Source organism: Thamnophis sirtalis, unplaced genomic scaffold, assembly GCF_051295495.1.
Source record: "Thamnophis sirtalis isolate CommonGarterSnake01/CBP01778 unplaced genomic scaffold, rThaSir2_p1.2 scaffold_8, whole genome shotgun sequence".
NCBI classification, from domain to species: domain Eukaryota; kingdom Metazoa; phylum Chordata; class Lepidosauria; order Squamata; family Natricidae; genus Thamnophis; species Thamnophis sirtalis.
The window spans coordinates 35,906,589-35,923,505 of record NW_028261388.1 but is presented as its reverse complement, the minus strand read 5'-3'; the positions used below and the strand labels follow the sequence as shown (position 1 = coordinate 35,923,505).

Genomic DNA, 16,917 nt, shown 5'->3' with positions numbered 1-16,917 from the left:
TTATATCTGTTTTAGAAAAATAATGAGGACTAGATCAAAAGGGCAATGAATATATATTATATAATATACTTGTCTATGTCCTTCAAATATACTTACTACAGTTGTTTTCATCACTTCGATCAAGGCAGTCCAAGATTCCATCACACCGTGCATTTTGTTTCCTGAAGCAAATCCCATTGTTGCATTTAAAAGTATTGCTGGTACAGGGAATGCCTAAAAAGTAATAACTGCAATGTTCAAACAATCTCAGTTGTCTAGAAGTCAGAACAATCATTCAAGATTTTTTTTTTGTAAACACCCCTCACCCTTGGTATAAATATATATAAGTAATTATAAATTAACTAAACAAACCAATTCACCATCTGTGAAAGAATCCTCCAGAGCAGATTGTCTCAACCTTAGCAATTTCAGGTGTGTGGACTTCAATTCCCAGAATTCCTCATTTTGGAACTAGTGATTGCCATTACAGATGCTGCCCCTTCCACAATCCCAAATGCTGCAGTGCCCACATAGTTTTCTTGGCATTAGTAGAGGAATGATTTCCATTTCTTTTTTAGAATGTTTTTTTAATCTTCCAACTTTACTGCTGTTATATTTCCTGTTGGGTTTTCCACACATTTGCACAACTCACTAGATCAAAACATGCTTAGTTTTTAGAAAGAGATAGGCAATCTCTATTACTTTTGTATATCAGGATAAGATAGATGTGTTGAAGAAACAACATTAAGCAACATGAACCTGCCAGTGAATTTCAAAGCCCTCGTGACCTCTAGGCTGGAATACTGCAACATGCTCTACATGGGGCTGCCCTTGAAGAGCATTCGGCGGCTTCAGCTAGTCCAGAATGCGGCCGCGCGAGTGATCGTGGGTGCACCTCGGTTCGCCCACATAACACCTATCCTCCGCGAGCTGCACTGGCTACCTGTTGGCCTCCGTGTGCACTTCAAGGTGCTTCTTACTACCTATAAAGCCCTTCATGGTAGTGGATCTGCGTACTTGGGAGACCGCCTTCTGCCAATTACCTCCTCCCGACCCATAAGATCCCACAGATTAGGCCTCCTCCGAGTGCCATCTGCCAGCCAGTGTCGGCTGGCAACTACGCGGAGGAGAGCCTTTTCTGTAGCAGCTCCGACCCTCTGGAACGATCTCCCCGTGGAGATTCGTACCCTCACCACCCTTCAGACCTTCCGCACAGCCCTCAAGATCTGGCTATCCCGCCAGGCCTGGGGGTAAAGATCATAGTTTGCCCCCGCCCGAATGTTGAATGAATGTTGTTTGATCTTAACTACACACTGTATTTTTATGTTATTGTATGTCTTCCCCTCCCATAAGTTGTTAGCCGCCCTGAGTCCCCCCAGGGAAAAGGGCGGCCTATAAATAAACGCAACAACAACAACAACAACAACAAAGACAAGATTTGAACCAAGGGTTTCTAGATATTGTACATCTACAATATCTATAAATGTAGAAAGTGATGGGGCTTCAGTCTACAGTGCCTGCCATTTTGTTTGCCCCCAATTACAAATACTTTTGCCTACAAATCTACTGGTAATTTCCAATCTGCTACAGGATACAGAATGAGATATATTTAATTATTGTGGGATGAGACTCACTTTCTGTGCAATGTAATTCATCTTGACCATCTTTACAGTTATTTATTCCATCACAGACAAAAGAATGATGCTGTGTTAAGAGGTTGCTACTACAATTTTGGGGTGATATGTCTAAAAAAAACAAAGGAAGATAAGCAACAAATCACTTGCATATACATTACAAAAAAAGCAACCAACTAGAATTATTACTATATTTTAGATGTTGCATACTGCAGATACTTAACCACAAAACAGTTCGTCACTTTCATCGAAGCAGTCATTGATTCCATCACAAAGCTGAATTTGTTGAGTACATAACCCACTGTGGCATTCAAAAGACCCAAGTGGACAAGCTAAAAGGCAAAAGGCGGAGAAACACTGTGATTTCAGGATTTCTATAAACTTCCTGTTCTCATATTAAAGTTCAAGTTATGAGAAAGCAAGCAGGAACTTTAAGAAAATAAGCCCAAATATAAACATGATTATATAGTACTCTAGCACTACTGTTATTAATTTCAAAGGGGAAACTGTCCTACGGAATATTCCTTTTAATAAAGTTGTAGTAATATTACTTTGAAGCTGTAATTATGAGATAATAGAACATAATAGTAGAAACTGAAACGTACTTATTTTCGGGATTCATTTGTAATTCATCTTTCCTCATGATATATACACTAAGAAAAGCTATATGGAACTTCAATTTTGATATGGGGAAGCCCAATGTATTCAAGAAATGTCCGTAAGTCAAGTATGTCTCTCTTGAGTATATTTATTTCCAATTTTCTTCTTTCTGTAGCTTTCTGATCTCCATTTCTATCTTCTAATTCAGTGGTGGGATTCAAAAATTTTTACTACCTGTTCTGTGGGCGAGGCTTGGTGGGCAATGCATGGCTTGGTAGGCCTGGCTTGGTGGGCTTGGCAGGGGAAGGATACTGTAAAATCCCCATTCCCACCCCACTGCAGAGGAAGGATACTGTAAAATCTCCATTCCCACCCCACTCCAGGGGACGTTTAATGCAAAATCCCCATTTCCTCCCAATCAGCTGGACTCGGGAACAGATGGGGGTAGGGCCAGTCAGAGGTGGTATTTATTGGTTCTCCGAACTACTCAAAAGTCTCACTACTGGTTCTCCAGAACTGGACAGAACCTGCTGAATACCCCCTCTGCTCTAATCTAAACTCAGTAATAAACTACATATCTTTCCATGGGTAAACGTATAGAGATTGAAAGAATCATAAAACCAATTCTGTATTATTACAATGGCTGTTCTCAAGTGGGGTCATTTGGATTCTGCAAAAGATCATGACTGACATGAAAATTATTTTTTTCGATGTGTCATCATCTATCTATTTGAGACTGAGGCATGCTTCTTCCTCATTGTGGTCCTTCACATGAAAATGAGCAACAGTGGGATTTCCCTTCCCAATTACTCAGCACATTTAGTAGCATTACTCAGCTCATCTGTCCATATGTCAATGAAAAGGTATTAAAGAAAAAATACAAGTTAATAATCACCTCAAATGAACTAATTATCTATATTGTTATTAATAACGTGCAATTTGATTTTATACCCACTATATGTTACAGTTTTAGTTCTCGTGCTGTGCTAGATTTCTAAACCAGGGGTCTTACACCTTGGCAACTTTAAGCCTGACGGATTTCAAGTTAAAGTCCACCAGGCATAAAGTTGCCGAGGTTGGACACCTCTGTTCTAAACTATCTGTTGTGGCCCGCCAGTGGCCAGTGGAGCTGGCAGCAGAGTTTGACAGTGAGGAGGTTGGAGAGGAACATGGGCCAATCCTGGAGGTTGGGAAAGGCTCAGACAAGAATTCTGCGTTGGAGGCAGAGATGGGGCCAAAGCCGTCTGGCAGTTCTCAGCTGCCTTTAGAGCTAGACAGCAGTGAGGCAGAAGAACAGCTGGAGCCTGTTCCCAATGTGTGCATGCACAGAGCTGTCAGAAGAAAAGAACAGCTAAGAAATCAGGGTCAACTTGGGAGTAAAGCCACAGGTAGACAGTGAATGGCCCTTCCTATAGAAAATAAAAGGAGTGAAAGTGTAGTGGGCTTTTGCAGGAAACAATTCATTTCTTCATTCATTTCTTTGTTTCAGGAGTACGAAGATCTGTCTGTGAATCTAAGAGACTCTGTGCCAAGTCTTTCCTTGCACAGCACTGCGTTTGGAAAATATTTACATGGCAGCTTTCCAAGCTAGATAAGGTCTCTTCATAAATTCACCTTTGAAAGACTGTTTCCCAGGGCTTTGTTGAATGTGAAGAGAGGAATTCACATTTGTTTAATAAAAGGGGTTTTGTCGGGACTAGGAATCTGCTTCATGCTTTTTGGGGAAGCCTAGGTCAGAACACTATCTAGGACTGCAGTTATAATTGCAGCACATCCATTGGGACTAACACAAATGAATCAAAACTGCCACCTGATCATCAAATCATCCCAATTTTAGCAGATTAATTTTTGAAACAATAATTTGCTGCCATGTACATGTAAATATCTTATGTCTCTATCATATCAAGTTTCCTTAATTATAAATGCTGGCTATTGAACCAAAGCTAAGAAAAATATTATCTTTATAGTTGTATATAACAACTGCATGCCAGTAAGGGTTTCAAATAATTTTTACTGTCAGTCTTACGCTGGCTGATATTGTAACTCCCATATTCCACAAGAAAGGGCTGTTCAGAAAGCTTGGAGCTGCACTGAAATTCCATGTTAACCACCAAGTTTGCCACACGGAATATTGTTTGATGATCGATGTAATAGCCACAATACCTGTAAAATGGATTATATAAACTTATGCTGACCATCTCTTGTGAAGAGGTGAACACTAAAATATAGTTACAGTAAAATTTTGCATTGCCACATTTCTAAGTCTACATGCCAAAAGCTTCACCTAGCAGTAGATTGTTCTATGCAATGCTATATTATTTCTTAAAGGTTTCCATGATTCTCCTTTGCAATCACCATTAAGTACTTTCTTCTGTATTTCCCTAACTGAAGACAGTTTTTTATTCTATTGCACTCCATGCTTATGCTCACTTTCTTTCATTTTCCTCCTGTCTTAATGTATGGATGAGAAAAACGATAAGAATCAAATTCTCATCTTTCATCTAGTACTCTTTCCCAAAGTTTTTGTGTGTGTGTTTTACACATGTCTAACTTAGCTTATCTATTGGGACAAACAATACTTAGCTTGATAAATAATTAAATCAGAACGGGTGGGCTTCAAAAATTTCAGCAATGTGTTCTCTGCCCAGTTGCTGGGTGGGCATGGCCTATTCGGCCACCTGAATCACGGCACAGAGGGGGGCGTTTTTGCCTTCCCAAGGCTCCAGAAGCTTTCCTCGAGCCTCTGGGAGGGTGAAAACTGCTTCCTCCAGGCTCTGGAAGACCTCCGGAGGACAGAGGCAGACCCGTTTCCAGTCTTCCAGAACTTCCAGGAGGCCCATTCCCCTCTCCCTGAGCCTCTGTGTGGGCCCTGCACTTATCTCACATCCAAAACCGGCTAGCTGGAGACTCCAGTGAGGAACAGGGCAGGGCTGGAGGGGTGGGATGGGTTGGGCAGGGCCAGCCAGTGGGGGGATTTAGAGGTTCTCTGAACTGGCCATAATGTTAGCTACGGGTTCTCCCAAACCTGGGCGAACTCGTAGCAGCCCATCCCTGAATCAGAATAATTATTGCTTTTAATATACAATAGTTTCCTTTGTTGTACAGTAGAACATGCTTCTAAGGGTTCATAAGACTAATTTAGATTTCTCTACACAAATGCGCACATCTTTAGTTATATTCTTTATCCCTCCTGAATTCTGTGAAGTATTGATAAGATATGCTAATGCACATTGCAGTGATAATTAAAATAAAAAACTTTCTAAATTATCACACAGGGATACATTGGCCCTTCCCTATCTGCCAAAGTAGGTTTTATAACTGTAACATTAAAAACTCATGTGTATTGTTTCATATGCAAAGTTTTTCATTGCTTTTCATTCCTGCTCCATTAAACTACTTACAATATATGAATATACTTACATTAGCTCATTAATTTTCCACCATCCATGTTCACAGCCTTTAATGCTTTTTTCACTGATCATATAATTATGAAACAGCAGTGCAATACCAAAGTTCTTCTGAGGTGCCTGGTTTTAAGAAAGAATAAGAAAGAAAGGGTGTTGTTGTTGTTTTTTGCAAAAGGGAATCAATTTTCTGGCCACTTTACAGTGTAGAAATAGGGTCTGCAATACTTTTTATCAGAACTTATTTTATATGTCACAAGAATGAAACGGGGATATGCTAGAAGATATGTAAGTGAGTGAGATGTAAGCTATAAAGTGTTTGGAATGAAAGGTCCCACTGTGTAATGGGGAATATGTTCTGTCTCCATTTAAATTTTGCCAGACTTTGATGTCTGTGAAAGAATATAGAAAGCTAGTGTGGTATAGTATTAAGGCATCAGGAGAAAATCCAGGAAATAATGAGTTCTAGTTCATCCTTTGGCGGGAAGCCAACTGTCCAATGTCTATGGAGAGTCTCAGTCATCCAGGTCATGGTTGTCCCAAAGGTGCTTTTTCAAAAGGCAACTGGACTTTGTTTTCCCCTTTAAGACATTTCACTTCTCACCCAAGAAGCATCCTCAGTTCTCACTAAGTGCTGGGGAATGGAAGGATTTATATTCCTTGCAATCACCTGGGTATTAAAACTTTGAATGTGGGCCATTAGTTCTCTGAGAGTTATTGAAGCCACCAGAGTCCAAATGACTGTCTCCTTAATGACTGTCTCTTTAGAACTGCTGAAAGGACTGTTTCATTAACAGAAGATAGGTGGTCCCCTCTATTGGGAGAGGACTGTTCAATTTTAACATAAATGGCTTCTTTTATCCTTTTCAAACCAGTGGTCCTCTCTGGCCATTCAAAAGAGTGACCATTGTCTTTCAAATGTAGATGCTAAGTCTTGTCCTGATGGGTTTGTTCTCATCTATTATGTTTGTGAAATAGTTGTTTTATTTCACCAATGTACAGATTTGCACATGTCTCACTGCATTGTACTGCATAAGTCACATTGTACAGCTTGTGTCTGAGTATTTTATTTTGGGATTTAAAGTACGTGTGTATGCTGTGTTGGTTGAAAATCCTCCTGAACTTTTCAGCTATTCCTGCATTATATGTAATGACAGTGTTGCAATGTTGCAAGTATGGTGGCTTGTCAGTGGCATTCTCCTTCAGTAGTTGTTGCTGGAAATTGGTAACCTTTTTTTTTAATGACTGCGGGTGGGATTTCTCTTTGGAGTCTCATACATAGCAGTGTCCTTGAGTGGGCTGAATGTTTACCTACCAGCAAAGAAGGAAAAGAAAAAAAACTAAAAATCATCAAGGAAGCCCTCAGAACTTGTGGCTATACCAATGGGGCCTTCATCAGAAAAAGGCCCAACAGGAGTTCCTCAATAGTGGGTTGCTAACCAGTTTACTACTGGTTTGCTCATGCTCGCGCATGTGTACAGCCCTTCTGCGCATGCGTAAAAGCGTCCGGATGGGTGGGTGCAGTTTCCTTCCGCCACCACTACTGGTTTGGCCAAACCGGGCCAAACCGGGAGCAACCCACCTCTGGAGCTCCTCCAAAACAGACAAAGAAGACAACAACAAATGAAGCAACTTTGTCGTTCCATATATTGAAGTAGGATTTTCAACCAACACAATACACATGTACACTTCAAACCTAAGAATACACTATGGCAGAAGCTTGTTGCTTTAATTTAATCGGCCAGTTCTAAGCGTTTAAAGAGAGAAATTAGGCTGACAGAATTAAAGAACAGGTGCTGCTTTCTACCATTCACAAGGAAACCTTTCATCTCCCATTACAGCTATTTGACCCCCCCCCCCAAAAAATCCCAGAGTAAGAGGGACATTAAAGCTTTGTGCAGAGATCAAAGAGTTTGGACTCTTGCAACTTCATCTCACAAAAGAGACAGAGAGTCCCGTTTCCAGCTGACACCAAACATAGGGAAGTGTAGTTGGAAAAGTCCTCTAAGGATGGTATTTAAAATTACCTGAAAAGTCCACATGCAAATACATTTTGGAGGATAATAGTTGGGATAATAGGGACTTATGATTTGCCCTTCAAATCCGGTACTTCCTAATGCCAATACAGTATTTCCACATTCTAAGGGGGGGAAAAAAGGATGGTCCTGTTTATATACAATTGTAAAACCAAGAATCAGCCAAAAAAAGAAAGAGAAGTTCTCTACTCTTTTACATAGATTTCAGCATGACAAAGAATGGAAATAATAAAAGCAGGAAAAAGTGTAGTAAGAGAATTAAGATAGCAACAAACGACACAATATAATGCGGTATCTTAAATAAATGCTCCTGAAAACTGCCTTTACCTGGATGATGAAAAAGCATAAAAGACATAGTTTTGTAATCACAGTAAAAGATCTCTTAAGCTACTAAATATCTATTACATTTTTTTTTAAAGGAAGTGATAGTTAGTAAGGAAAATAAAGAAATTGCAAGACTTATGGAGGAGTCATTGACTAATATAATAGAACAATTTTTTGTACTCAAAATCTATCTGATTTCCTGTACTAAGTTGGAAAATCACCATTGCTAAAGATAGTATGGTAGGATTAGTTTATTGGTATTAAACTACCAATAAGCAATTGAATAAAGCAACTGTTTAAAGATCAAGACTCTCTTAATTCAAGCTCTTTCCCTTTATGATGTGGTTAGATTTCTTGATCTGCTTCAGTATTTCTATGTTCAGTTCCTAGTATTCTCTATCGAGCCGTGCTTTTCCTAGTAATGTTTTAAAATGCTATCCAGATCTGATCTGATATGGATCAGCTTTCAGTGATGTCAGTAGACAAATTACTCTGGTGCTGGGTATATATGACAACTCCTCCATCTAGTGGTATAATGTAGCATAACATCAATGAGTTATGGGTGTAAGTAAACCTTAAAGTTTCAAGCAGAAAAACTGCTTAAAGTGAAACAAGGGTTGGGAAGGAGTTGAGAGAGGAACTAAATGCATGCCAGAGATTCTAAAATAAATTGTCATGAATAAAGCGCTACTTTCAAAGATAGAACATAATTTAAGTAATATGACCACAAAAAAAGACAAAATACGTACTTTCTTGTGGAATCATCTCAAAATAGCCATGAAATTCCTTCATTTGTCTAACTTGTGCGGACTTCAGCATAACTAACATCATATTATTTGTAGAAACAAAAGATATCAATGAATTGGAAGGTTCACATATTCTGAAATAAAACAATTTGTTATAAATGTATGGGTATTATAGAAATTACTAGATATCTTTCATGCCTATTCTAGAATTCTCCATCCTGCTTTGTTGGTTAATCAGTTGGTTAATTATTTGTGCTAGTTGATAAAAACAAAAATAAAATTCTTATAGTTATAAACAACATACTATATGTTGAAAAAAAATTACAAGTTATATAATAGCTATGCTTGACTTTACAGGCGCTTAAGAGCTACTAAATCATTCTCTCAGCCCAATTCACCCCACAGGTTGCAGGCAAGAAGGGAAAGGAAGTATGTTCTCTGCCTTGAATTACTTACAAAGTAATAAAGGCAGGGTAAAAAAATCTAATAAATATATTAAATAAATAATTTCACACATATAACAAGAACATAATACATAATAATCTTTTATAGAATTCATATGGGCATCTTTCTGATTGCCAACTTTATAAAATTAATGCTTCAAAGTAGTATATAAATATATGGTTTCTATTTGTCACTAATCCATAATGTGATTTGTTTGATGGGTTTAATGTGTTATATAAACCTAGCTATTTTACCGTGGCTTACATTTGATGTGATGTATGAACCTAGATAACTTGCAGTTCGTTTAAATGGTATGTGGCAAATGGTACACACACACACACACAAACTATATTTTATGTGTGTGTGTGTGTGTGTTATATGGGTATAGTGTATGAAGCTAATTATTGTTTCAATACATTGTCAATTTTAAAACATTTAGCCTAATTGCAATAGAGACAGTTATTTATTAATACAGTATATAACAGTGAAGAAATTGTGAGTTTATTTAAAATCTTTAGATTTTAAAAAAATCTTAGCAATATTTGTTTAAAATCCTTATTAGAAAAGTCTACTTACCGATATAATATCTTACTCTTTATTGGCATTAGGGAGTCATAAATGGTTAATGAATCACTAATACAGTTGTCTGCTTCAATCCGAATGGATGCTATAGAAAGGCGAATTAAGTAGCCAACCAACGCAATCAGTTTAAAATAACAGATCATCCTTCCTGATGTTTCCAAAACGTCCAGTGGAAAATGCTGATGCAAGTGATCTGCATGCAGATCATAGATACAGTTTGCACCTGCAGAAATAGTGCAAGCTCATTTCATTTACCAATTGCTCCACTACAAATACTATGTACGACCCACATTTTATATAGAATTTCTTATGTCACTGATAAAAATTTCAATGTCATTACTTGCATTAACAATTTCATTTATTTGTAAAAGTTTGGCTGAACACAAGATCAGGTTGGTTGCAAAAATAATTGAGGCATTCTTTACAATTTTGACTTTGAGAAGAGGGGAAGGAGATGTGGAGGGAGGGGAGGGGAGAAAGGAAAGGAAAGGACATTTACTCATATGGATAGGAATGTGAGACCCAGCCAAAATTATCAAAATGGCAGAAGAAATACTGCATTACAAGTGTTCTGAGGTCACATGTTTGCTATTTGCAACCTTTCCATTCAGCTTTCCACAAGCAAAGTCAATGAAGGAAGCAGGATTCACTTAATAAAAGCATGATTAATTTAACAACTGCAGCAATTCGCTTAATAACTATAGCAAAAAAAGGTCATAAAATCAAATGTGACTGACTTAATAACTGCCTTGCTGAGCAATGAAATTCTGTTCCCAGTGATGGTCATAAATCAAGGAGTACCTGTATTTTAATCTAGATGACATGCATATCCTGCCCCAGTATAAAAGGAAATCAAGACACTGGCTTTCGCAATTGTGTTCCAAAGGTGTGAATGATTTATGACGATTAATGTTGATCTTCAGTTACTACTTCTTTTAAGAATTTTTTTTTATCTTGTGAAAAAAAAAATTGTAAGCCACTCAGAGTTGTCTTGATTTGGGAAGCCTTATAAATTAAATAAATAAACTGTATTCTGGTCCTCCTGCAGTATTGTAGCAGTGAGTTTCATGTGGATTAAATAGCAGGAATGGTATCTATGGAGATTGTCACCCATCCAGGCCATGGTTGTCCCAAAAGTGCTTTTTCAAGTGGCAACTGGAGCTTCTTGTTTTTCTTTGAAGACATTTTGCTTCTCACCCAAGAAGTTTCTTCAGGTCTGACTGGATAGTGAGGAATGGAAGGATTTGTATTCCTTGCAGACAGCTGATCATTTGCATTCTTTTAGAGTTCCATTGAGGCCTCTTGGAGGTTTATCTGTGTCTTCAGGGTCACCTGAGTAGGGCAAAGAGAGCCTCAACGACTCTTTAAAACAGGGATAATCAACCTTTTTATACCTACTGCCCACTTTTGTATCTCTGTTAGTAGTAAATTTTTCTAACCACCCACCGGTTCCACAGTAATGGTGATTTCTAAAATAGGGAAGTAATTTTACTTTATAAAATTTATAAAGCAGACTTACTGGAATGCCCACTAGTGGGCGGTAGGGACCAGGTTGACTACCACTGCTCTAAAACATGGGTGAGGTGTCCAACTTGTAGCGCCACATTGCCATCATGTGATGTATTGCAAAAAAAATTCCCTTTGCAAAGCTAGGCTGGGCATGGCCTGTGCATGACGGATCTGGTCCATGCCAGTTTATACCTCTGCTCTAAAAGAATGCCAATGACCAGCCATCTGCAAGAAATATAAACTCTTCCATTCCTCACCATCCAATCAGAACTGAAGAAACTTCTTGGTTGAGAAATGAAATGCCTTCAAAGAAAAACAAGAAAGTCCAGTTGCCTGTTGAAAATCTGGGGGAGCAGGAATGATGGAATTAGGGACATTCTGAATTATTGAATGCCTCCAATGATATACTGTGGGGAACTTATATCTTTTCAGACTGCATATGCCGCTGTTTCTGTCTCCTTATACTATAGCCTGGTTTAACACACAAAATAAACTTTTTTAAAAAAAAAAATCAAACCTAGAACAGAAACATTATTTTTTTAAAAAAATCTTATTCTTGGAAATGAAACCAATTCCTAATTCTCATTTATCTCTAGCATCTTTATAAGGATTATACTTTGTAAAGTACTTCGAACCATCAAAAGCATTACAGAAATATAAAGGTTAATAAAGAAGCCATAAAGAAAAATAGTGTTTGGGTAAGTAAATCACTTCAATTGTAATTGTAATATACGCTCTCATATCAGAGGTTAAGAACAACAGTTATGACAGGAAAACTCAGTAATGTACCTGTTCCTGTTGTTGAAGAGTAATCCGATCGAAGCCCAACTACATTGGGGAAAAAAACCTAATAAATATGCTTACATTTAAGCAAGGTTTGCAATAAAAGGTCAGCAGACAATACATACTATATGTATATAGTGTTATAGATCTGGAAGCTGAGAAGCCAAGAAAATGTATTTTGTATTACTGGTATTACGTAAGAATTTATGATGCCATTTGAACTCACTTAGTAAAGAGAAGCCCATAAATTATGTATTTGGTTTCACTGTCAAATTTATATTAGGATTAGGATTATTTTTTTCTAGATTAATTTGAAATTTGATTTCCAATTTTTTATACTATCTAAAACAATATCCTACCAAAGGAGATCAGGTCCTGGCCTTATTTTCCGTGACAGTTTCATAGCAGTGTTTCATTCCCAATTCCTTTTATTTCAGTTGGTAGGACTTAATTTCTAAAGCGTTACTAACATATTTAAAACCAAAAGCAAATTATTCTTTAATAGTCTGGGTCTGGAGGCTAAAACGTATTAATAAGAGTTGCAGGAACTGGGTATATCTAATTTAATGAAAATAAGAACTAGGGTGACATGATAGCAGTGTTCCAATATCTCAGGGGCTGCCACAAAGAAGAGGGAATCAAGCAATGGTGAAATTCAATTTTTTTTATTACTGGTTCTGTGGGCGTGGCTTGGCAGGCTTGGCAGGGGAAGGATACTGCAAAATCCCCATTCCCTCCCACTCCTGGGGGAAGGATATTGCAAAATCTCCATTCATTCCCACCCCACTCTGGGGCCAGCAAGAGGTGGTATTTGCTGGTTCTCCAAACTACTCAAAATTTCTGCTACTGGTTCTCCAGAACCTGTCAGAACCTGCTGAATTTCACCCCTGGAGTCAAGCTATTCTCCAAAGCACCTGAAGTCAGGACAAGAAGCAATGGGTGGAAAATAATCGAGGAGAGAACCAACCTAAAACTAGGAGAAAATATCCTGATAGTTAGAATAATTAACTAGGGGAATGACTTGCCTCCAGAAGTTGTGGATGCTCCAATGCTGGAGGTTTTTAAGAAGAGATTAAACAACCATTTGTCTGAAATGGTATAAATGTTTTCTGCCTGAGCACAAGGTTGGACTGGAAGACCTACAAGGTCCATTCCAACTCTTCTCGTTCTGTGTTGCCATACTATGTCATGAACTGTCAAAGAACTAATTGGTTCTAGGAGAGCAGCAACTCAATTGCCAATAGCTTCTTTGTCATTTTTGGCATCCCCATTCCCTTCTCCTATGGCTAACACATTCCACCATCTCCCTTGATACTCCATGGTATTGGTGCATTCTAAAAATGTCTTTGGTTTCTTTCTTCTTAAAAAGTGAAGCACTTTTGAGGAGGAGCCAATGTCGCGACGATACATCATGTGGACTTGACAATCCGAGTTCGCTGATGACACTTTAGGTCCAGTAGGCCCTAAACCTTCCGAAGAGATGGTGATCAGGAAGACAAAACCTTGCTGGTCGCAGGGACTCCGCAAAATCCCTGATCGGCTCAAGGGAAGCGCTTCCAACTGGCAGCAAACAGGCAACCCCTAGGCTGACAGAGACGGCTCCGGAAGGAAAAGAAGAAGTGAAAGTGGGTCCATCTGGTGAGGTTTTTTTTTCTTTTAGAAGATTGCCCTAAGAAACCTTTTTTAAAAGATAAATTAGTCCCCAAGTAAAGAATAAAGTGGCGAATTTTATCCCTATTGGACTGCCTTAGAAAGTTTTTTGCTCTTGCTTGTAACAATGTTTTGTGGATTGAAGTGATTGCAATGTTTCCTGTTTCTCCGCTTGAAGTGAATGGATTGACTTTTTCCTCTATTTTTTACTATCTTAATTCTTTTGGCTTAAACTAAAACTTTTTATTTTAACAAATTCCTCCTTCTATTTGTTATATAATTATATTAAAGATACTTAAAGAAAAAGTATTTAAAAAGTTGAATCTGTCATTCGGAAGCCTGAGTCTGAAGTTTTTTTTCCCTTGAAACAATGTATCCTTTGTTCATTCCTATTTGACTTCACTGACTTTGTAATGGAAGGGTTTGAAACTTGTTTATAAAACTTGATAAAGACTCAAGGGCACGAACAGTGTTTTGCAGGTGCTCTTGGAAAATATTTTGGCAAGAGAAGGAAAAGGAAAGAAAAATACAAGAACCCTTCTACTTTGAAAACTACAAAAGAACTTGTGCTTAAGATTTAAAATAAATATAGATATATTCTTTAAAAAATTGACAGGCCAGAGTGGCAGTGATTATTAGACTCCTCTTTTTCTTTTTCTTTACATTTTTTTCTTTTGGAAAAATGGATCAATATTCAGATGAGGAAAACTTAAAATTTCAAAACATCCTGGCTGGACTTCAAAACATTTTAGAAGGATTTAAGAGATTTGACAAGAAATTAGACAGACTATTGGGTATCACAGCAAAAGATGATGGGGTTGGAGCTCCAAAAATTAAAGAAGAGAATGAAAATACAGAAAACAAAGACAAGATAACGGATGAACTCATTAATGGAGTAAATGTGAGTGAAAGTGGAAAGAAGGGAAGTTGGAAAAGTGACTTTGACAATCTGGAGCTTTATCCCAAATCCCAAGAAACAGGAGAAAAAAAAAGAGCGAAAAGGATGGAGTTAATAAGACAAATCTATCCAAAAATAAGTCTGATAACCAAAGCTAAGTTAATGTTAATAACAATTCAAGGGCAACGAAACTACATGAGAGATCTTCTAAGCTACAAAGTGAGGAGAGAAGTTCATAACTCTGGAAAGGAGCTGAAAAGAGAATTGACACAACAGCTGGCAAGAGAGATAAGACTGTTTTGCTACTGGAAAGATACAGGTTGATAATGCTGGTTGATGATAAAAAGTTAGCTAATTTTTAATGATTAATAAGTAGGGATTTTAGTATTTTGTAGACTGTTTTAGATTATCATTGAATGTTTATTGGTTAACATATAATTTACCATGACATTAATAATGAAATGATAACCTTAATTAGGATAAATAATCAGGCCATAAATTGTAAATTGGAATTTGGCGAAAAGATTCATAAATCTTGTTAACAAATTTTTGTTTAGATCTTGTTATGAAGGTATAATTATTTTGGGTCAGAAGAGAGGAGATGTGATACAAATAGTAAACAATTCATTTTTTTTAACTATAATAACAATAAGGAAATGTTAATGGATACTTTTGGTGATTATTAAGTAGTAATGTTAACATCTCTTAGATTGTCTTAGATTTTAAATGTTTATTTTGTTAACATGTAATTAACTATAATTATAATAATGAAATGACAACCTTAATTAGTAATATAAACTGGATATAAATTGTAATCTGGGACTTAGGGAAAAGACCTATAAATCTTATTAATAAATTCTTCTTTAGAGCTGGTTATAAAGGTATAATCTCTTTTGGGCCTGAGGAAAGGAGCGGTGAGATAAATAGTAAATATTTTTTAGTTAACTACAGTAATAACAAGGAAATGTTAATGGACAATATTTAATGATATATACAGGTGTGTTGTACCAGTAAAAGCAAATTGGATATAAGCCTTAATTTGTGAGTTGTGGAGGAAGGGGGGGAATGTTAGATATCCTACTAACTGACTTTGTTTTAGAATATGTTATAAAGATGTAAAGTTATGGCAGACTGCGAAAGTATGCCAGTAGGTGGTTGTGTCTTCAAATATAAATGATTTTAGATAAAAACACATTTAAGTAACTGTAATCAAATGAAAATTGTGGTACAGTGATAGTAAAATACATAAATTCTAAAATTTACAACTCAATTTGAATGAAGTATATGTAATGATTTTGGAAGAAATGCACAAAATGTATCTGTAACCAATTGACATGCTTTCTACAAGATGTAACGAAATATGATTCTTTTTTTGTGTGTGTGTTTTTGTTTAATAAAAACAATAAAAAAAATTTAAAAAGTGAAGCACTTTTTAGATTATGGGTGTCAGAGCAAACACATACACTTTTGGCACCCAAGGAAAAAAGCTTCGCCATCACTGCTATAGGCAATCATGATTATTTCCATGTTTATAGCTCTATCTGTACCTAATTTTATTCAGCAACCTGGTTTTGCTAATTATTAAAGATCACAGGGCCCAGAACCAATATTGTGATATTTCTCTACTGGCCCATTGAGATAGGATTTCCAGTTAACTAGTTTGATAATCAAAATGTTAAATACATTTTAAAATGCTTTCTTGAAATCAAGATATAGCACATACACACCATTCCCAGAAGCAACTAAGAAAGTTATCTACTCAAAAGCTGATGTATTGTTGACAAAGAATGCTCATTTATGATAATTGCTACGTTGTTTTCAATTTGCTTAGAAACTTTAACATTTATTTTTAAATCTTTCCAAGTACTGGTATCAAAAAATCTATAATTAATTATATGTCTTTCAGTTCCAAAATACATTTGTCTTTCTTTTCTCATTTATGTGTTAAGATAACAGTTGGAAAATATCTATCAGTAATTTTTAAAATTCCCAAGATACAGGAAAAATACACAAACTGTTTTTTAAAACTTGCTGGATATAGAGAATATATATTGCAATAAGGGCATTCTTGTACAACTGTGGAGAGTAGTTGTTCTTGCATAAGAAAATTGTTCATTTATCATCTCTGGAAAAAGGGCAGTTCTTTCCATCAGAACAGAAGTGGGCAATGCATACAAAACCAGTACCATGTCCGCAACCTGCAAAAGCTCTCAAGATTTGGCAGCTAATATTTGGCAGCAATTTTTTCAGTGTTACTATATTTTTGAAACAAAAGTGAGCCTTTAGTTATGCATGCGAAGTATCTAGGAGACTTATCAGATCTGTTTT

At 36.8% G+C, this 16,917-nt stretch overlaps 1 protein-coding gene across 1 annotated transcript in view; it reads right to left on the bottom strand.

Moving 5' to 3' along the window:
- The window catches only part of TMPRSS7 (transmembrane serine protease 7), a 29,338-nt gene that overhangs the window by 8,244 nt on the left and 4,177 nt on the right, over nucleotides 1-16,917 (bottom strand). Inside the window, exons 3-11 of the mRNA XM_087721453.1 lie at nucleotides 12,048-12,086; nucleotides 9,744-9,972; nucleotides 8,727-8,857; nucleotides 7,645-7,757; nucleotides 5,634-5,740; nucleotides 4,240-4,376; nucleotides 1,838-1,945; nucleotides 1,614-1,724; nucleotides 97-213 (exon numbers count right to left, since the gene is read on the bottom strand). Of these exons, the coding sequence (XP_087577579.1) occupies nucleotides 97-213; nucleotides 1,614-1,724; nucleotides 1,838-1,945; nucleotides 4,240-4,376; nucleotides 5,634-5,740; nucleotides 7,645-7,757; nucleotides 8,727-8,857; nucleotides 9,744-9,972; nucleotides 12,048-12,086 (1,092 nt within the window). The remainder of the gene's footprint in view (nucleotides 1-96; nucleotides 214-1,613; nucleotides 1,725-1,837; nucleotides 1,946-4,239; nucleotides 4,377-5,633; nucleotides 5,741-7,644; nucleotides 7,758-8,726; nucleotides 8,858-9,743; nucleotides 9,973-12,047; nucleotides 12,087-16,917) is intronic.